The following is a 22,174-nucleotide window of genomic DNA, read 5'->3' on the forward strand; positions in this document are numbered from 1 at the left end:
TCAACTATGGCTTGCCAGATCCCCGATTCATCCTGCTTTCAGATTTTTGTTCATCTTTTTCTACCTTTGCCACTTCAGTGGTCAAAATCACAGTAATGGTCAAATGGAAAATTTTTTTCTCACACTGGAAGAAAAATTGTTCCTAGTGATAAAATATTTTCAAACATAACCTGACCTTCGATTAATTGAAGAAAAAAATTTCTGTGCATTTGAAAAAGTTTTGATTTTGATTTTAAAAAATAATTTCAGTTCATTCGGATTGATATTTTGGCGAATTTAATTAGAATATATTTTGGAAAATTTTATTGAATTTGAATAAACTCTTCTCCGAGTGTGTAATATCGTGACAAGTTGTTTTCGAATTTTCATGAGTTTGAAATTCTTATGTTTATACGATTTTTCGAAGATACGTCGAACGGCGATTTGAACGTAAACCGTACACTACGGAGATTTACGAAATCCGTGGAACTTTCCGTGAATTTACGCCCGAATCAACATTTTTGAGTAGGTACGAGGAGAAAATAAATCTTGGGGAATTACCATAACAATGTTTCATGAATTGATTAAAATAATCGGGAATCATCATAAATTAAACCGCTAATAGGATTAACATAAATAAATAGGAATTATCTTGAATTAGGTCGAATTGATATAGAAATTATTTGAATTGAAGCTTGAGTTTTTAATAAGTTTCTTGAAATGTTGCGAAATATTCAAGACATGAGAATAATGTGCAATGATACTTTAAACAAACGAATTGATCTAACTTAAATTAAGTAATTGAAATTTAATTGAATTCGTAAAAAAAGAGCTGACTGAATTCGAAGTAAAGGAGCTTCAGAAACATGCCTGCCAATTTGAATTTGAGCTACTTCTTTCTCAAGTAAATCGATCTCTGTACGATGAAGCGATTAGCTATTTTGAATTATATTTTTTCCTTTTACTTTTCTCATGAAAAGTTTCGCAAGAAAACCCGATGAAAACTTAAAGTTATCTCACAGCTTAAGTAAAACAACTTTAAAACATGTCAAGACTACGTAACACTAAATATTTTCAGTTTGCTTGTAATTAGTTTGGGAGAGATTTTCGAATCTCACGTCAGACTTTCGAGGGTTAAAAAGCGCGTTTGTCGAACGTAAAAATCAACACATCGTGTCAATAAATAAGTAACGGTCGAATTAATTCATCGTAATTTTCCATTACACTACTGTTTACGTGCTTTGTAATTACACAAGGAGACCGGAAATTACAAAAGACATAGTCGATGATACGCCCATTCGGGTACGTTTCAATCAGGTTTATACATCCGTTCGTTACGCGTCTACGCTTCGCTTCCGATTGGGACGCCGTGCAAACAACAGTTTCAAAGTAATTTCTCGTTAGGTTGCGTCATGCAACATTGCAGAAATTATCGAGGATATCGAAATAAGTAATTTCGTAACGTGCTCGGTCATTATCCCCGGAATCCTTCCGTCTCGATGTCGAACAACATGTTTTCAACTATCGATATCCTGTCCATCGCGTAATCGACGTACGTCTCGACTTCGGACTCTAAAATTAGGTGCATTTGTAAGTTTTGAATGCAGTTTCCGGATAAAAAGGGACGTACGATACGTGGGCGTACGAACTTCATGTATCCCAGTATTTTTTTTAACTTCAATCAACACCCAATCAATTGCCCTTCGTAAAACAATTGTGTCACGTAGCGTATCAAATTTTGTATTATTGTATTTTGTTGTTACGTGAGGATAGCGTTGAAAATTTGACTCACGATCAGTTTAAATCTAGGACTATTTAAATACTAAAAATCAATAATTGAATGAGGTTATTCTTCACCCCAATAAATTTTTCTATTCTAATTAAATTGAATTGAACAATTTTGTACCAAAGGAACGTAAAGCAAGGGATGATAAAAAACAATTCCTTAATAATAAAATTCAATATTTCCTCAGTAAAACAAATAAAAGCTCATAATAAATTTGAAACTGAACAACTGTATAAAATCAAAAAAAAAAAAACCATTTTCAATTTACTAAAAATGCGAATATCAATTTTGGAAATCAAATCGTGCGAGTTTCGTCTAATTGAAAATAAATTTTTCGATAAAATGAATGATAAAATAAAAAAAAAAAAAGCACCTCGACATTCTTTTCATTTTCATCACCGTTGTGATTTGTCAATTTTAAAAGAGCCGAAAACACGCCACGTGCCAAAAGTGCACCGTGCCCTTTAATCTTTGGTGCTAATTGGAAGCAAAACGATGCGGTGACCTTTGTCTTTGGCTTTGACTGCAAGTCCTTGTTTCGTTGCCATGTTTCCGCGAAGCAATCTTGCCCTACGGGTTCTTTATCAGTCATAAGAGACATAAAAAAGAAAGCAAGCTCAAGCTTCAAAGGGTTCGATTGTCGCAAGGTGAAGGTGAAAATCCTCTGTGATCGCGGACCGACGTTTCCTTGCAAGGAGGGTTCTTTGATCTGCGATATCTTTTGATTGAAAGGATCATGTACATAAGTATGGTCTCGAATTATTGCTTCTGAAAAATGTCGTTAGTCCCGCTTTCTTTCTATACACACGGCGATATTGGATTATTTCTTTGAGAATTCCTCTGTCTCGAAAAAAAGGGAATAAGAATTTTTTCAAGCTCGTCAAGATTCAAAGCGTTCGCTGTTTGCGTGAAACGCGAATAATTCGCGAGCCGATCAACTCGTTAAGCCGCAGTAATCGGAGGAAAAAGCTTTGAGGAGATCGAAAACTCGCAACGTATAAATGGGTGTTTACTCCGAATGGTAATAGAACCGCGTCCATTAATCATAAATTGGCTTTGTTATTCCGTGTAAGACATGGGGAAAAAATCAATGCCCTCGATCATTAATCAAGTCGTTTTATACCCCACCCAGAAATATCCCTCGTCGACCGGAGTCAAATTTAACCACTTATGTAATAAATATCTACGTCTTCGGGGAAAACTCAAGCTTGCGAGCTACTCTACCTCGTATTTTATTTTCACCGCAAACATCAGTTGAAAAACAGCAGCTAGATCGGAAATAAGATCTAAAAAATCGATTAGAATAATAACAAACTTACTTTTAGCCGTAGAAAAAGTGAAAATAACCGTATAAAAATTCGTTGTGATTTATTTCCTGCGATTGTTCGTTTGAAAAAAAAAAAATTTCACATTTCGACAATATCCATGTATAATTATTTTCCTTTTGTCTCATGTTTCAGGGACAAGGTCTTCAGATTAAACCTGAGCAACATCAGTCACTCAAACTGCGAGGTGAGTTACTTTCACGATTTTCATCTCCTTATTGTCGCACCGAAAAACACTCAATTTCTCACACTTGGTAGAAAAGTCTGGTCTAATGAAAATGAGTTCACGATTTTTCTGCAAAACAATCCCGGTGCTAATAATTGCACTTTTCCCCTTTACCTCCCGCCGTGATTTTCCCCCTTCTTCAAGTCCTTGACAAAAGTCTATCGACCCGAAATCTGGAGTGGTCCATCCCCATAAAAATGTCAATCATAACCCACCCCTTGGTCATGGTTGCCGCCGCAGGGACAGCTGACACTTTCTGACGGCGCTAAGCGATCCATTGTCAACCTTCGTGCCGGGGGTTGGATTCAGAAATGTTTCGAAACACGTGGCCAATCCCCGGGTCGAACTCGTTATATTATTCACACGCGTTTATGGCGCGTTCGTGTAGTCGGTGGACATGGTGGTGGGATATGGAGACGTGCACGATCGTACACGCATCCGCGTATGCCGCATATCAAGTTCTTTTTTACGGCGCCTACGGGGGAATTTTTTCACCTCCGATTTGCGAGCGTCTGTGCGGTACTGGAACGTGGTCGGCACCTCAATCGTACGGATAAAAATTCAATCGAATTTTTCGCTAGCCGTACCGGACTGGTGACAATTTGAATATTGATAAAAATGAAAAGAAGATTTGAAAAAAAGGAAGAGACGGTTAAAATTCGGCAATAATTACTTCGTTGAATCAATTTACAAATTTCATTATCATCATATGATATATCTTGAGGCATGATAATTATTGCTGAAAAATTACGTGTTGTTTGTAGCTCAGGTACAGATTTCAGGGCTAACTTTGACGAAGTGGAAACACAGTTGAGAGTAATGCAGGGTTTTTGAAATGTAATATTTTTTCACTGATACTAGTTGCTTTGAACTTAACGAAAGGAGGGTTTATGCGCGATTCGAGAGGGCGGTATATCTGAAGAAAGAATTCTCTGATAACTCGAGGGAGTTTTTTCGCTGATACAGTTTTATTTCACAGCAGTCAACTAGCCCTTCGGAGTATAATCACGTAGAAGTAAAAATTTGCGAAAGGGGAAAAGTAAGACATACCAGTCGAGGTCATACCAGTTACCATAAAAAATTATGACACTTTTTTTCTAACTTCGGATATCGAGATTTTTTTCACTTTCGCAGTGCATTTGACTTAAAAAAAAAAAAAAAAAAAAACATCCCCCAATCACTCGTGACGTTCATGTTCCTTGCAATGAAATCAGTGTTTCCTATCAACGTCGATAAACCGTTTTTTTAAAATCTTTGAAAAGTCATATTTTTCGTCCGAAAATTTCAAAAAAAAAAAAAAAAGTCACATTGGATATTAAAAAAATTAAATTTAATTTTGTAAGATCAGAATCGAGCGTCTATCTTTGGCGATTCCTTCTTCCGCTCCTTCGCCCCTTCTTCCCAAACTTTTATTTATATTTCCTTCTCGTCTAAATCGCTCCCCGGCAGTCGTTTGGCAGATCTAAAAAGTTTTCAACAGAGAATCCGATGCCGAAGGCTCGAAACCTCCTCGGCTACTTTTTTTCGTGGCAAGTCTCTAGCGGTGAATGGCTCGTTGCCCCTGCACCGCGGAGTATAAGTAATTGCATTTTCGAATCGTTACTTCGGCCGGCTTTTGTGCGCTTTGGTACCGGGTTTCTTTGTGTTTGATTTCACCCACCCGGTCCCGCAGGGTATCCCCCATACCCACATGTTACAAAGGTATAGGTTACCCATTGACAATAAGCCGCAGAATTTTTATTTTTCCCCGTCTTCACACATACATATATATATATAATATGTTATACGTGTAGGTATAGATGTATACGTACCTTTTTTTTCCTTCACGGATGTATATTATATTTTATTCCCCGCACCCTAGGGAAAATCTAGCTCGGCCGTGTACCTAGGGGATGCCAATTTTACGAGCTTTATTTAGATACCATTTTTTCAATGAGGGTGACAGCTTCGCGTGCAACATGTGTCCCCTTTTTGCATCAACACCTATGCCTACTCGTACCGCATCGAATTTTTTTCACGCGTATCGTATCATAAAGAGAATAATACAAAGAAATGTAAAATGGAATGGAAGATTAAGGGAAAATATGTTATAACGATAAGATTAACAAGAAATTCCAAAAGCGGTATTATTTACCTCAAGTTGTATAAAGGGGGAAAAAATTGTTCTCAGCTCGGCGATTATCGTATAATAAAGTTGTTAGTTCCAAGTATTCGGATAATAACGAACATTGCGGAAAATGGAATCACACGCACGAGGAGAGCTTTCGCCGTCCTTCTACGTCGCAGGCGTGCGCTTTCCACGAGGGATTAACACCCTCGGGAATTGGGTTTCGATTTTAGTCCGAAGAGGGGAGGGGGGGGAGCTTGAGTCGTAAAATTCGAGTCACATAATCGTGTGAGTCGCTACCCTTATATTCGTCTGTGCACGAGAGACCTTCTGTCTTTTTTGCAGAAAAATGAAGAAAATGAAACGGTAACAAAATCGCTACTAGGGTAGAAAAAAAAATATATATATAAGAAGGAAGTAGTAAAAATAATAAACAATAACCACAACGAGATCCAATTTCTCGCTTTGCATACATGCATAGCGATCCCATGATCTGACTCGAAGCTGTTATTAGCGACGTGTTATTTGAATAGGGATGAATACGCGGACCGCTGATGGTGTCTTATATCCTATTCATACTTATCATGGTGTTTCGTAACTTTGTTCGAGTTCTGTTTCGAGTTTCCCCCCTTCTTTTCCACCCGTGACTCAGCAGCAACGTTGTACGTGTTATGATCGCCTTCCTGCGAGGGTAGAAACAACGTTCTATATGCTAACGACTATGGAATTGTTTGTTGAAATATCAGACAGTTGTGTGTAAACAATTTTTCAGCTCAGTTTCCATTCTCCATTTTACCATACTCGTGTATCTGTGATGTTTGAGAAACGTTCTATGCTTGATGTTTCTTCGTAAAAATATTCCGTTTAATGATCGTAAAATTGCGTGAATGTTTATTTTATTTTACATTATCCTAGCAAGAGAAGAAAGGGTTTTCCCTTTTATACTTTGGTTCTACACAAGAAATTGTGTCGTACAAATATCATAGGATTATTCAATCTCAAATTATTCTGCATACACCTCAGTTTTCGTGTGAATAAATTGGACCAAGCGAAATTGCATGGAATCAGTGAACACGAAACTATTCAGGCACGGAACGATCCTACGTTACACAGAATTGTTCAGAGCAATAGATTTGCAATTTTCAGCGAATTGCGAGAATTTTTGTCGTAACATCCTGCGGAAGACGAGGGTGAATGAACCGGGGAAAAGTCGAATAGATATCGAATATAACGTGGTCGGTACTAATAAAATACCGAACCGCAACCTGACGGCTAAAAGTATAGGATGTGTGGTACACAGATTACTGGACAGGTCCAAGTTAACCGGCGAGCTTCGTGAAAGCTGACGTTTCCCGGCGTCAGAGCTGCCTCGTATACTTTTCCAGGCACATTCGCTCGCAACTCACTTGCATGTGCGCATGCATGTTTAAGCGGAAACTCTAACTCCCAACGCCGCCCGTCCAAGGCTGAGTTAAAGTATCGGAGGAAGCTGGCTGACGGGAATCGCGAGACTGTAAAAATAAAAATTCCGAAGAAGGATGTGATGCCGGGTGCAAAAAGCAGCGCCATAATCCTCGCGAGTTTAATGTACAGTCTCGTTCGAGGTGAGACTTCGTTCATCAAACCTTAGAGCAGGTCGGACTGTGCGCTAAATGGTTGTTGGATCGTAAAAATGTATTCTTTCAATGGGCGGTTCCACATCATTTGTCGGGGATTAAGTATACGATGACAAGTATTTACCGTGCTGATTGATATTTGATTTTTTGAGTCAAAGGGATCCAAGTTTTCGTACGGTGGATGATTTGACAGCCTCCGCATGGACAACCAATGTCCAATCGCTAGATTCGGGTTAGGTTACGGACTTTGAACGTTGCTTCGTCAGCATAGAGTCAAGTTTAAAGTCCTTATCTTTATCTCAGCAGCGATACAAGTCTTTACCCTGCTCTAAATGAAGTTCAAGGTCGTTATCTTGCCCTAAATATTCCAGAAACAATGTCCATTTGTCGAATTTGAGTTAGGTTACAGACCCTTAAACGTTCCTTCGGTTAAGAGAAAGTCAAGTCTAGAGTCCTTACCCTGATCTTAGCAGCGTTGAAAGTCTTCACCCTGCTCCGAGTCGATTTCAAAGTCTTTATCCTGCCCTGACTAAAGTTGAAAGTTGTAATTCTAACCTAGACCAAGTTCGAGGTTCTTTTGTATCGATCGAAGGAACACTCGGAGTCCTGATAACCTAACCACAGTTCGACAAACGGATGTTCACGCGGGTTCTTTGACCAAGGTCTGACATTACTAAAAATTAAAAGCGAACACCGCTTAGGTGTGAACACATCGATGCGGAAATGTGCTCAGCGAATCCCGCAAGTTAAGGGTGCGATCGGTACGAGGTCGCGGTAAACAATCCTTCCCACAGCGACGTGAAATATAAAGGCGAGGTGGGGTGGTGGTCCTGTTGCTTTCTGGAATGATGATATTAAATATACATTCCTCACTCGCGCGGCATCGCTGCATCGTGTACGCATATACGTGGTCTGGGTGGATAAGATCCACCTCGAGCTGCTGGTCCATGGGGTGAGAGAGCGGCGAAGACGGAGGAGGAACCGCTTTGCCTAACCCAGACAAGATCGAGGCGCAACTTGTAGCGCGGGTTTTACGGTGGCGATGAATTTAGGATGGCTCTCCGAAAAATTCTAGTTTGACGAGACGCGCTTCTTCCTCGACAAACCCCTACATGAAAATGGGCTTACCATATACTTAACTGTTTTTAATAATTCAACGGCTACTCCGGCTTGTGGTTCCTTCCTTCTTTTTCTTCCTTCACTTTCCTATGCTGTTCAAACCGCTACCTCAACTGGCTATGCAAACAATCCGGTTACACAAGGTTTTTCACAAGTCGAGTCAAGTTTGGGAATATGTTCCAAAGGTTTGTTGTGTCGGAGAAATCTTCGACTCCTAAATACCGAATTCTAATCGTGACAATGCGTTGTCCATAGAACCGCGTCAGCACCTAACATGAATAGGAAATCACTCGGTGGAAAGACCCTTTGAGGTTCGTGTTCCCTGCACCCTCATAGAAACGGTGATCTGGATCTGTTCTCAGAGTCCGAAGAAATCCAATCCTAATTGCGCTATTCATGTGGAATCGGATATTTCTCGCGACGATGTTATATATTCGACACACGCAAAAAGAAGAGAAAAAAAAGAAAAAAAAAATAAATAAAACAGTCGACTTTCGTAGAATTCCGAAGAGGTTTTTGTATTTCGTTTGTCTACCTTGCAGCGTGCCAAATCTTGTAAGCTGCATGGTAACTGTTAACTTTGACAATGTACGGAAGCGAGCTGATTCGAGCCACGTTTTGCTCACCTCTCCAGTTCTCGCGATGAAAGACAAACGGTTTTTTAGAACAAATTTGTATTCCAAGTTCCGAGAGCGTTCAGGAAAGTTCCACTTCGACAGAGAAGGGGGTTGCAGTCGGTGTAATCCTCGGGCAAAGATCGGGGCTCGGCAAGTTTCCAGACGGTGGGCGTATATCTGAGAACATTTGTAATTGAAGACAACTAAACAGGGCAATTATCAGAACAAGTAACAGTCAACACTCGGAGTGTAGTCGAAAATCCGCTTCCTCTCGCTCCAATTCCGTTCCGTTCCTCCCCCCTCCGGTGCTACGTCAGTTTGGCAAACTTGCTGCAGCGCCACCGTCTTTAGTTTGTCTTTGCCACCTTTACTCGCTGCTTTACGGTTTAACTTTTTAATTACCCCGGCGACTCGTGCTTATTGTCACATTACGCCTACCCCATCTGCTAACCCGGGTTCTCTCGTCGTTTCAGCTCTGCTAACGAGGGCCAAGGACTGCCTAAAGGTCCTGAGCGTGCTTAGTGTGAACAAGACGGAAGTAGACATCCCCTATACCCGTTTAATTTATGGGAAAAGTGTTTAAATAGCCATAGATTTTTTTGCCAAGACCGGGTCCCGCTTCTTCTTACACCCAGGCTAGTCTACGGTTCGTACAGAGATTGTAAATTCTGGGCTCACGTTGAAAAGCGCACAACGTAACCGCCAAGTCTGGTAAAGTCTGAGCAAGCTTCCGCTACGCGTCTATACTGTACATATAAAATAGTAGCGAGAAGGAAGGAAGAAATTTTCGCAAGTAAAAAGCCCTCGCTCTTTCCCGGTGCTGGGGGTTATAAAAAAAATTTCAATTACACCTCCACCTCGCTCTTCCTCGGGTTCACACTCCGGAAGGAAGGGATGAATACGAAGATAAAAAATGAATGAAAATAAAAAAAAAAAAAGAAAGAAGAGAAAAATCGAAATAAAAAAAGGAAGAAACATATATACCGAGATAAAATTGACGAGATACGGAGTAAATCACCTGCAGAACCGAAACGCCGTTATCCGATTGAAATCGATATTGACTGCAGATTGAATTCCGACGAGAGATCAGAGTTGACAGTCCATTATGAAAAAAATGACTTACCGACCGTCGGGGTCTACATCGTCCCGCCCTTTTTTTTTTTTTATACCGTAACCCACGTATGTGCATCAATTTCCTATGAATATTCAGGCTGATGAAGCGCCTCCAAGCTCGCCTCTCCCTCCAGCTTTACACGGAGGATAAAGAAAAGATGGTCCACGGAGGGTGATGTGTTGGGGGAGTCCCGGCGATTCGGTCTGGTCGATCTGAGTGGCGCCCGATGTCCTGCGTTACTATTTAATGAGATAAAAAGGGCCGCGGTGGCTCTGCTCGATAAATTTTTAACGAATACCGCGGCTGTCGGGATGCGAGGTTCCAGGTTAGAGGGTGTCGGTGCCCATGGGATCCGCACAGTTTTCCTTCCTTAATATTTCATCGCCGTAAATTGTGTGATCTTCTTCCCCTTCTTACCGGCCAAATGTACCCCCCACCTCTTTTAGAACTGCCGACACACCCCGCCTTTCAAGGCGTTGGACTCATTTCTGTAAAGAAACGCGTAAGAAGTAGAGGTACACGAGCATGTGGAAGGAATCGAGTGAAAGGTATTCGACTGATTAAAAATGTATCAGCTGCTTACCCGTTCAAGGAAAAACGTCATCAAGAAATTGCGCAGGTGCTCAATTGGTTCACACTTTTTTCTGAAACAATTGCAAAGGCTTTTGGTCACTCCTTGTAATAATGTATCAAACGTACGGTACAGACATAAACTTGTGAAGGCAGAAATACGATGCAACGAAGGTTTGACATTGCGATTGAAGTTAATCGAGTTGAATTCAGTTGAAACAATGCTATTTGAATGCAGGAAAAAAATTTCAAACAACATCGATTTTAGATGTAACGATACAATTATTGACGACTTTGAAGAGATGCGATTATCGAGTCATTTCTACAGTGAAAAAATCAGGCGCATCTTGTTCCCAAATGAATTCTCAACAAAACTACAAAATCAAGTTTTGAGTAATGATGGAGTATTTTTTATTAAGGTATACGATAACTGTTCATTCCATTCGATGATTTTACCAATCATGTTTATTTGATCAACTCAGAAGTCAAATAGGAAACATGACTTTGTTTATTTGTAGAGAATTTACTTTTGATCAAGATAAACCTTAATACATCAGAATCATTCGAACAATGCGATATTTTCATTATAGAAATACTTTAATATCGGTATCTTTTCAAAGTCATAAATACAATTATGCCAATGTAGCTGAAATTTATATTTTTTCACGTTTTTTATTTCTCTTTTCTACGGGAATGTTGTTGCAACTACCTAAATTAAACTCGATGAACTCTTTTAAACCTTCGTTGTATGATATTTCGATTCGATTCTGTATATTTTGTGCATCCTTAAACTGAAACTAAAATATTTGAGAAAATTTGAAAATTACTTGCACCAGTTAATCCCCGGTATTATAAATTTCCTATCCTAGGTAAGTAAAATCTCACGTTGATCTCTGACTGCACTTTTTTTTTTCTTTCTTCTCTTAACGACAATCGGCGTGTACCGGCATTACCTACTGTACGTTCGTAACGTATCTTGAATACAAGAGTACGCTTTACAGTCTCTTTAATAAAGCAGCGAGACGACGAGAGGATCAAAATGGAGGAAGGCCGAGAAAGTGGCGGGATGTGTTTTCTAAGAACATCGGTACGTAGTCGGGTACGTTGGAAGAGGCCCAGCAGAGAAAACTTCGGTAGCTAGTCCATCAGTCCAGTAGTTTGCGAGTTTCGGTTTCCGGGGTCCAACGCTTCGCAATTCTCGTTGCCCGAATTTACGGCCCTTTAGTTTTCGGGACGACCGTTTCGCTCCGTGGTTTTCATCGCGAGGATTCTCAACTCTGCGAACTTCCAGCATCCCACTTCCTTATCATCGCTTTCTATCCCGCGGCATAAAGTATCGAAATTTCCAATGACTGATCATTTATCGTATCAACCCTACCACCTAGACGCTTTCATTATACACTCCCGTGATCAACACCGTTTATCTCACTTGCAATATTCGTAGCCGCGGTTATTCCAGCAAATGGAGAAACCCGATTCCACGATAGTGGGCAATAATTAATGGGGTAGGCAGCCGGAGTGCTGGTGGAGGGATTCGAGTGGTGGTATATACAAGTATTTCCCGTACCCTGGACCACCCTCACCCTCGTCAGTTCGCTTCTCTTGAGTTTTAAAAAATTTCCTGGCCGCCAATAAGTCCGACCGACTACTCACTAGCGGTGTAATAAGCAGGGGCGATTGATATCCGTCTTGGCAGCATTAAATTCCACGGCTAACCGAAGGCTCGCCGGTAATTAAAAGCCAACCCATTACCGCCCTCGGCGGTATCTGCAGCCCGAGCTGTTGCGGTAATCATCACTATTCGCTTTTAGGTACCGAGAATTAAATTTCCACCTCACGCTGTGCGGTGCGATTTCTAGTCAGTGCGACGCAGTCGCGATTTTCACACTCTTGTAAGAATCTAATCCACCTTCTTTTATCTCGATCCTTGACGAGGTACCAAAGCAAAGACGACGACCTCACTCGTTAAAACGCACCAACGTTATATCAGCCACTGAATAGTTACACCCTCGAAAGCGGTAAACACCCTGGCTTCTTATCGCAGCTGGCCTCGTTGCCCTTTTCGTGAAAAGCACTTTTTTTTTTTCTCCAGGCTTAGATACGGAATGGGAAACAACTTGAGGGGTGATAATATCCTACGCAAAGCGTGGCCTATCGTTCCATCGCGGATGACACAATGACATTGATTTTATACGTATATTCCGCTCGTGTGCAAACTTGTATCTCTTTCCCCGGTGCCAGTCAACGTTTAGTGGATATTATGCAGACAGATTCTTCACTGCCGTAAAAATAGCCGTCTTCAACATGGGTGGATCAGTTTAGTAGAAAAGCGTCCTCCCACATTCTTCAAAACAAATATAAAAGAAAAAAAAAACAAATTCCGACGGACCTCGTGGCAGATTCAGATATTTTTTGACTTCTTTCAAATACCAAAAACTGATGATCTTTATTCTCTTATATTCAGAACACGTGACCATGAATCTACTAGCCATGCTACCCAACATGAACGCAATACTAAATAATTATTTTTGATCTTCAACTGGTATATGTATAATAAAAGGAGATACTCAATTTTTCTTTGTTATTATAACTAATTGCAGATTTAGAGTAAAAGTTCTTCTACCATTCTAATCGGATCGTCGACATCTATCTGCGGTTTATCTTGAAATAAGACAAAATGATCGTGCTACTGTAAAGTAACGGAATCATTGCAAGCACATTATACGCGACGGATAAGGAACTTCGACTTATCCAGTAACTAAGACTCGGCATCGCCGGCGAAGTGAATTCAGCGACGCGTTTACGTGCCTAGAGTCGTATTTGATTGATGAAATTTTTTATAACGCAGAGCGTGAATAAATTGATCACGGCTCTTAGAAGTTTGGGATAAAGTTTTTACGGTGAAAAGCATCTCTTGGACGAAGTCAAATATTCCAGTGGTTTACTTCGGTGGATGGTATTTATGGGGGTTTATGACTCCCTGACGCGCCTAACCGACTCGCCGCCACTCCTAGAAGACAAAACTTTTCACTCCCTTATAACGTATGCTCATGTCAAAGGTTAATTCAGGCCTGGAAGAATTAAATATTGACCTCTGCCGATATTTATCCGTACACGAAACCAACGAAACTATGTAAAAAGTGAGCGAGAGTCGAGAAGCAGAGTGGTTTTTGTCTTCGTTTCGAAATTTGATGAATTGCTTTTTCGACTCTCCGAAAACTCGACATTCCGACACTTCTGTTGTGCAGCCACTCTACTTTTCGACACCCACCCCGAAGAAGTTTCAGGGCTCCTCCCCGATCTCTTCCGTAAACCCAGTGGCGAGGATAATGGAGACGATGAGACGACAACCGAAACCTAAAGTAACAGTTGACAGCCGCAACGTGAGCTTGCGGGCCGGCATCACAGGTACCCACCTGAGACTTTGACGGTAGAAAAAAGCGCACTGATTACAAGAGGGGCCCTGCTCCATGTGTAATCACCGTAGAGTCTGCCCGTCCCTCCGCCCCTTGTCCACAAAGTTCCCTTTATACCTTTCCACCTTCGCCCTTCCTTTTGCCCGGATCTGAGACATCTCTATTCAGCTCTGAAGGCTCGAAGCGTAGAGATGCTGGCTTGATTAAGCTCCCAGAGGTGATGATGACGTGGAGAAATATCAGGGGTTGTCATTCGCTCGTCGACGCTACTCGGTAACTCTTAACGGTGTTCTTGTAGCCGCAACCGCCTGGCGATCATTATCGCTGGACAAGAAAAAAAGAACGACTATGGAGCGTACCAAGCGCTGATTAAATTTCATCTGACAATAAGAGTAGAAGAAGCAGCTCTGCATGGTCTAATACAGTGAGAATGCTGTAGTTGAGTCCAGATGATTCAGCTCGAGATAAAACGGCATTCTTGTTCGTCTACACTTGTTTTTCCTATTTGTTTCTTGGATAGAGTTAGACGCAGCTTCCTGATTTTCGACTTCTATTAGTACCGGAGATGAGAATTTTCTCGTCGCTACATTTGTATCGATTGAAACCTGAAGCATAATTCGTGTCGTTGGTAATTCCAGTCGGAAAAATTTACGTTGAAATTTCGAAGTGCATATATTTGTCGATGAGGTAATCCGATGTTTATCTTCACCGAGGCATTGGATCGCAAGTGTGACAATAAATAAACGCCAATTTTAGTTTCTCGCTGAATAGTCAACGAATAAAATCTTTTGATATACTCTATCTCTCACGTTTAAATTCTGTCTTGCTACGAATGTACTTTTTCCTACACTGTTTGACCGCATACCGAAAACTTGGTATCACCTTTTCTGTGGTTCACTTGCAATATGATAAGCAACGTTCAATCAGTCTTGATATTTACGTGTGACTGGTTGACCGATGTTTGGAATATTATGGCTCGGAAGAGAGTCAACACAAAAAATTGGTCACCTCATTTTTTCCGTATGAACCCAGTAAGAAGACGTAGGTTACTTCAAACCTTCAGGAAAATGAAGAGGTCAACTAGTCTGCAATGTCGAACCTAGTTTCAAGATCACTGCAGGCTTCGAATGACCTTACGAAGCTTTGACAAGTATTTTACACGGACTTTGGGTGACTCGAAAGACTTCGAATGACTTCAACTGACTTCATCTGACCGCGACCACCTCATGAATATGAGGGGGTTTCACCAGAAGTACTTGGAATACCATACGTGACTATCTGGTGACTAAAGTATGTCAAATAACTCGTTCAAATTCACATACATTCTGCAAAATCTGAAAGAAACTTCGCATAACACCACGAATTTCTTTTACCCGATTTCGAATAACTTCGTATACCTTGCAGTGACTCGACAGTCGGTCTTTAAGAGGTTGAAGCGAATGACTTGAAACGATTTGAGCGGCCGTTCTAACAAGTCTTCAGCTGACTTTCCAAGAATGGTCAACCCTACTAATAAAGTATAAAAATAGCACAGCATGGGTCAGGTTTAATTTATGATCGGAATTAATATCAACACGATCTTCGTTAGTTTTTGATAAACCTATGCAGGTCGGTGGAAACGGGCGTGTGCAGAATATGAAGTAGGTGCCTGCAGAGGTGCTCGAGTGCCGCGAGGTGACGACGGGGTTATACGTGGCGAAGAGGTGCGGAGAACGGGGCTCTGGCTGGCTCTACTGAATCGGGCGAAAAGGGGGCTGCGCTACTTTCCAGTATGCACTCGACCTCCATGATAAGCACCGGCGGTATTAACGCCGCGCCGCACACGTCGAACTTAATTATAACGAAAGAAGATAAAGGAAAACACGCGCCGTGCCTCGAGTCGCGTCGATTACACGTTACATTTATTCTCGGCTCACGGAGAGCAAATTATGGCACCGAGACGCCGAAGAGTGCCTCGTTTTATTCGGTAATTTGGTGCCGACAGCGCTTTTCTCGGCTCGCTTCTAAACTCGCCTTGTTTTCTTCTTCTTCTTCTTCTTCTCCTTCTTCTCCTTTCCTCTCTTGGTTCGTTTAGGTTTTTGTAAGAGCGAAGAGGAGAACGCATTCGCAGCTTATACACCTCCTGGCCTAACCATCTTGCGCAGCCGAGCCGTAAGTCGTTGACCTTATTCACCTCTGCGTTTGAAGTGAGGAAACGCGGTCCTGCCGCTCTCCCAGCCCACCACCTTGATAAATCCCGCACCTCTTCGCACCTTCGAGCTCTCATCTCCTCGCCAGCCGAGCCGAGCGGCAAGCACTCTTCACCGCTGAAAAATATGGAGTGTGTACTTCCCACTCGCGCTAAGACGCCTCTGGCCGGGGCTAGGAGAGCATAGACGAGCCTGCATATCACGCTTCGCTAGTCAAAGACAGTCATCCGCCGTCCGAGCGATAAAAAAAAATAACAGAGAAATCGAGTGGACGCGTCTACGAAAGTTCAAGTCGAATGGTTATTGATTTTTGTATTAATCAGATTCATTTGAAGGCGTGGGTAAAATTTGAAACAGACGTAATCTGAAGGAAATTGGATGGCTACTTTCAGCATCGTTGCTCTTGTGTTCAGGGATGCGTTTCGGGTGATATCATCTTCCGATCATGTTCCGATTTGTCAAAGAAAGAAATAAAATTTATTTATCGAATTTATGGAATTTTCTCCGCGCTCAAATCACACACATTTGATTTGGAAACAACTGGGTTATTTTAACTTGAGTAACAAAATTAATTTTTCAAAACCTAGAAGACTTGAAAAAACTGAATCAGCATCCAAAGGGTTCGAAAATTGTTTGAAATTTTCATTTATCAGAAAACGAGGATTTGCACTGCGGGGAAAAAGTCAACAACGTAGAAATAATTTATTTTACGCAATTTCGTGAACGAATAGGGTAAACTACGAACAGAATTTGGATAATGTAGAAACAGACAGATCGAGTTGAGTATAACGCGGCTAACAAACCGGTTCCTAACCCGACCACTTATTTGAACAATACGCGTTCTGTTCGAAAGCAATTTACATTGACGAAGCTGTTCGTTAACGATTCTTTGATTTTCTGTTACAGAGAGACGCTCTGAATCTGGAACCAAGCAACGTGGCCAATTGTGTGTCGAAAGGAAAGTCAGAGGTGAGTAAAACGAATAGAAAAGTTGTTGAAAAATGTTTTCTGCTCTGGAAATTGTGTCTCGACACGTGAGCAAGTTGATAGGAAAAAATAATCGGACGCGTATACAACATTTTTTATGTGTTGCAGAGTGAAAAAAAAACCAAAAAAAAAAGAAAAAACCACCAGTGTATATTCTATTACCGCGTTTACCGATTGCGCATCGGGAAGGTGAATCTACGTATAATGTACGCTTGTGCATAGATATTCATTTATCCTGCGTGATTTTATTCCGCCCGCCCAATTGAACGCAGCAAAATGGCAACGCGAATAAAACATCCACGTGATTAAAATGTACACATCGCACGTGTATGCGCGCACAATATTTTTCCATTATCACGCTCTCCTGTCCAACTCCAATTGATTTGCATTTCCCTCTCTGGCTGGTGTAGAATATCAAGCCTGCAGCGTGCCTCGCAGGTGCAAACGCGTGTTTTAGACGGGTAAAACTCGCCTGTACAACCGATATAACGTAAATTTATATCATCGAGGGTATAAATATTTTTGTAAACAGTAAAAGAGATTTAAAAAAAGATATGAAAAAAATAAAAACTGATTAAAACACGCGCGCACACATCGGTAACTAAAATCGAACGGCGATTTATTTATTGATATTCATTTACCCGTAATTCGTGATAAAAATTTTTATACAAACGATCAACCTGTAAACGTTTGTCACGGTGTATTCGATTTAAAGTAAATATCGAGAATAGACGGAACCGAGCGGATCAGTAAGCCTACGACACTCGAAGACGAGAGTTCGATTTTGAAGTGCGTGAACAAGACTCTGTCAAGTGTGAAAGAAATCAATCCTGATTAGGTTATATATCGAGAATTAATATACGACGACACTTAAAATAACAAATATAAAATCACGTGATTAAATAAAACAGCACACTCAACAGCATACTCAAGTATTGACATTCGAGCTCCCTTCAATATATATATATATAATTATATTGAAGTTATCACGTACATTTTGACGATAACTGCCCGATATCTTCGCTGTCATTCTTCTTTATTCACTTTTATGACAATTTTTAATTGAATTTCACGCTTAGTGTATTATACGCTTTGTACCGTTTCTTCTCGTTCAACATTAAAGTATGAGGTCAAATTTGTTGGCTTGCGCCGAGTAGGGGGAAATAATTTTTTACTCCATTACAAATGTTATCGTATAGCTCGTCGATAACCGTAAATAAACGAATAGTCGTTTTCGTTGCTATGTTGAACCGTTTTATGCATTTTTGTTTAGTAATCTAGTTGCTTCGATGCCCATGGTTATACAAAAAAAAAAAAAACATTACTTGTTCCAGCATTTCGACTGCCGCAATCACATCCGAGTAATACAGCCGATGGGTGAAGGGAATCGCCTATACATGTGCGGAACGAACGCTCACTCGCCTAAAGACTGGGTGATATACGTAAGTACCGCAAGCTTCGCACGCTTAAGATTATTAAATCTGAAATTAAGACGCACTGAGAAAAATTTAATTTGTTACAGTAACTAGAAAAATTCAGTAAAACGGGTATCGTTAAAAAAACTGTTTGAATATCGTTGGAATTGCGAAAAACGAGGTGCGCCCAACCATTTTCCGCTATCGTCGATCCTTTTTTGGTTATTGCAACGCAAAATCAGTTTGTGAGGTTTACTCTACTTTTTCAGTTAAACAAGGCTTTAACGTCAATTTATCGTTGCACGAGCATTAAATTTTTTCAATAGTTATACAAGAAAATATAGTAACAGTGATCGTAACGAGAAAGAATAGCAACGGATACTAGACTTTCCGGTAACAGCTAGAAAACTAATTTTCATTTTCTACCTAGAACTATATTTTTCGATTTTGGTAAAAAATGAAGATAGTCAAAGACTGAGCGGTGAGCGGAACTAAAAAATTTCTCTCAGTGCCGGAAATAACGGGTATCCCCAATCATCCAAGCATTGAAGCCTTGATACGTTGATTCCATCTAAGGTATAATAGAACGAGAAGCTTCCCCTCCCAGAAAAAGATTTTTACTCACTACGTTGAAAATTATTATCCTCCAGAGTACAGTAGAGTGTTCTTGTTGGTAGAAGGACCGAGGAGCCTCGTTTAAGTGGGTTTTCGGGGTGCTTGTGTCTTCCGTAATCTTCTTAGGCAAATTTCACGTCATTACGTCGTATAATAGCTCTGGTCAAAAGATCCCGGGTCGATTTATGGGCCGGGTTCTACGTGTCTCACCTGCACCTCCTCGTTTTCGTGTCGGTATGCACGCGCACGTATAACGGGGTTGTTGCCGAGTAGACGACATCGCCTTGGCGCTATAGATTCGCCTCCGCGAATCGAGCCCCGCCGATACGCGCCCAGCTCGCCTATTGCCATAGTTATCCGTTGTAATCGAACGATGTATTAGTCAGCTACTCCAATTTCAAGGGTTGTGTGCTCTCCAACCCTGCTTTCGCAGGCCTGCTACTCGACCGGGAGAGATTAATGCCGGGCAGCCGGTCCCTGGGCTCGGCCTTTAAACACTGATTCGATGTATTCGATTGATTTCAGTTAACCAACTATTGATGGACGCTCGGTAGCGTTCGGTTCGATATCTCAAGCCCACAGGCACGTGTATAGATTGGTCTACCCGTGTCAATTTCCGAGTCGATCCGTTACCTTTTTCTAACATGCTGCAATGTTCTAGTGGAATCGTTTCAAATGTTGTTAGAATCGCAAGAAAACCAGACACAAGTAAATATTTCGTGGGATTATGGCTGTCGATAACAAGTTTTCTCGATATCGTAACGTTCGATCTGTTTGCCTATACGTGTAGTTTACCACAGTTTCTCAATATCAATTCATTACTACGTTAACATCAAATGATCGCGACAGTTTCAAGAAAATATTAGTATAATTACTGACCGTAATAAAACAAGATGGTAACACGTACCGGCGATGAAAACTTATTTTCGTGTTGTACCTGGAACTGTATTTCTTAATTAGGTATTAAAGAGTTTAAATGGTTGATGACTGTAAAGTAACGACACCAGAAATTTCTCTCGGTGTACAGGCGGGTATTCGAGTTTGATCCTTTACGAGAATAGATCGATGACTTTCTTCTGATTTCCTGCTAGTGAAACTCATGTTGTACCCAAATGCACCAATATGAACTTAAGTACGCGAGGGAAAGTTCACAATAGTCAATAATAGTGTAAATCTTTAGTATCAATCAAAATTACAGGTAATTCGAATACATCTTATTTCAAAATCTTAGGTCCCTAAAATCGTGGAGAGCCTGGCTCTATTCAAATTCTAGAATACTTTGTCAAACAGACAAGGATATCAAGGAAATGTGTTGAAATTTTTTAACTTCGATACCATTTTTGGAAACTGTGTTCCAAGAATCCGTTTAAGATTTGGGTATTCATACTTATATCTGACTGTATTTTACTGAGCTATCACCATTTTCGTAAGCCATCTTAAATCCGAGTTTATAACTAGCGATCTAAAAATGTAGTAAGAACTGAAATGTCTTTATAATTCCGTCAAAGTCCGCTCACCTTGTGAAAAATCGAATTAAATTATTGCCGATGACATATCTAGTCTTGAATTAACCGTCGTGAATCCGAGTAAAACCGAGACTACCAGCGAAAATTTGTGTAATAACAAGGCAGAACACAGATTTGAGTATCTTACCGAAAGCACTCTGCGAAATCTGAAAAGCTGTAACGACGCATGAAAGTAACTGGCACGGGTGCGCGGAGAGTGAGACGAGCGGAAGCTCGAAAATGAATGTTTTAAAATTTCAGAGCAATCTGACGCATCTACCGCGGCACGAGTTTGTGCCAGGTGTTGGTATGGGGATAGCAAAATGCCCGTACGATCCTGCGGACAACTCGACAGCCGTTTGGGTGGAGAAGGGAAATCCTGGCGAACTCCCAGCTCTCTACTCCGGAACGAACGCCGAGTTTACAAAAGCCGACACGGTCATTTTCCGGACTGATTTGTACAACCTGACCACCGGACGAAAGGAGTTCAGCTTCAAACGGACCCTGAAATACGATTCGAAATGGTTGGACAGTAAGTAACGTTGCTCCTCGTCATTAATCCCGCGTTTTAATTTCATCCGAAGTACCTGCGATTTACACGTGGATTTGGTTCAATTAATTTTCGAGACAGTATCGACTTCCCAGAGGCTAATGTGCTCGGCTTGTGAGGCTTGGTGCCTAGATCGGGATTCAACATCAGCGCTAAGAACGGGCGTTACTTTGCTACGTCCGGGCAACCGAAAGCTCGCTGACAACGAGACTCGATGACCTCGTGTCGAAACAAGCAGCTTCAAAGCAAGTTTGGCAAGACAGAAACGATGTACTTCTCCCCGCCATTCGTTCTGACATTCGTTAAGGTTCCAAGCGAGGAATGAAGTGTCCCAAAGTTTTATAGCGATTGGGTGAATTTGTTCCCAAAGTTCTTATCGGGCGACGGTATCGTCCTGCCTAATTAATTAGCGAGTCGTTGAGCTTGAAGCTCGGAGTTCATTGGCGTTGGTATCAACTCCCGATGACAAGCCTGAAGTAGCGCGATTTGAATCTTTGAAAAGCACCGTCCCTCTCGAATACTAGGCGGGAGATCTCAGCATCCCGCAGCACGTCACGCGGTGCCCGCCGAACCCTTCGTGAAACACGCGCAGAGGACCCATGATTAGCTATTTGTTTCGCCGTTTAATTTAAAGCCAGACTCTCCCTACTGCCGACACCCTCGCGCCTCTCGTGTTAACATCAAGGGCCATTCTATATTGAGTTTGTCTATTAGTAAAAGCGTTGATTAAATACGAGAGAGAGTCGAGAGACGGATGGGTTCACGTGCCCGTCGTCAAGTCTAAAGTACATACAATGAAGACTGATGTGATTCCCCGGCCCGAGTCAGAGGACGGAGAACGATAGGGAAAGAGAGGCAGAATAACCGGCAGATGCGACAAGAGATTCGCAGAGTGAGGGGAGGAAGTGGAAATTGCAAAAAAGTTGCGGAATAAACTTCTCTTCAAAGTTCGTTTTTACCGTGGTTCACACTGTTTGTTTTCGCATTACCAGTGAATTACAAGCACGAACAGTGCGAAGTAAAGCACCGTGTAAATGT

At 41.3% G+C, this 22,174-nt stretch overlaps 1 protein-coding gene across 1 annotated transcript in view; it reads left to right on the forward strand.

The window, feature by feature from the left end:
- The window catches only part of LOC107218672 (semaphorin-2A), a 282,104-nt gene that overhangs the window by 254,376 nt on the left and 5,554 nt on the right, over positions 1-22,174 (forward strand). Inside the window, exons 5-8 of the mRNA XM_046739750.1 lie at positions 3,226-3,277; positions 16,971-17,033; positions 18,386-18,493; positions 20,848-21,118. Of these exons, the coding sequence (XP_046595706.1) occupies positions 3,226-3,277; positions 16,971-17,033; positions 18,386-18,493; positions 20,848-21,118 (494 nt within the window). The remainder of the gene's footprint in view (positions 1-3,225; positions 3,278-16,970; positions 17,034-18,385; positions 18,494-20,847; positions 21,119-22,174) is intronic.

This window comes from Neodiprion lecontei, chromosome 5 (genome assembly GCF_021901455.1).
Source record: "Neodiprion lecontei isolate iyNeoLeco1 chromosome 5, iyNeoLeco1.1, whole genome shotgun sequence".
NCBI classification, from domain to species: Eukaryota; Metazoa; Arthropoda; class Insecta; order Hymenoptera; family Diprionidae; genus Neodiprion; species Neodiprion lecontei.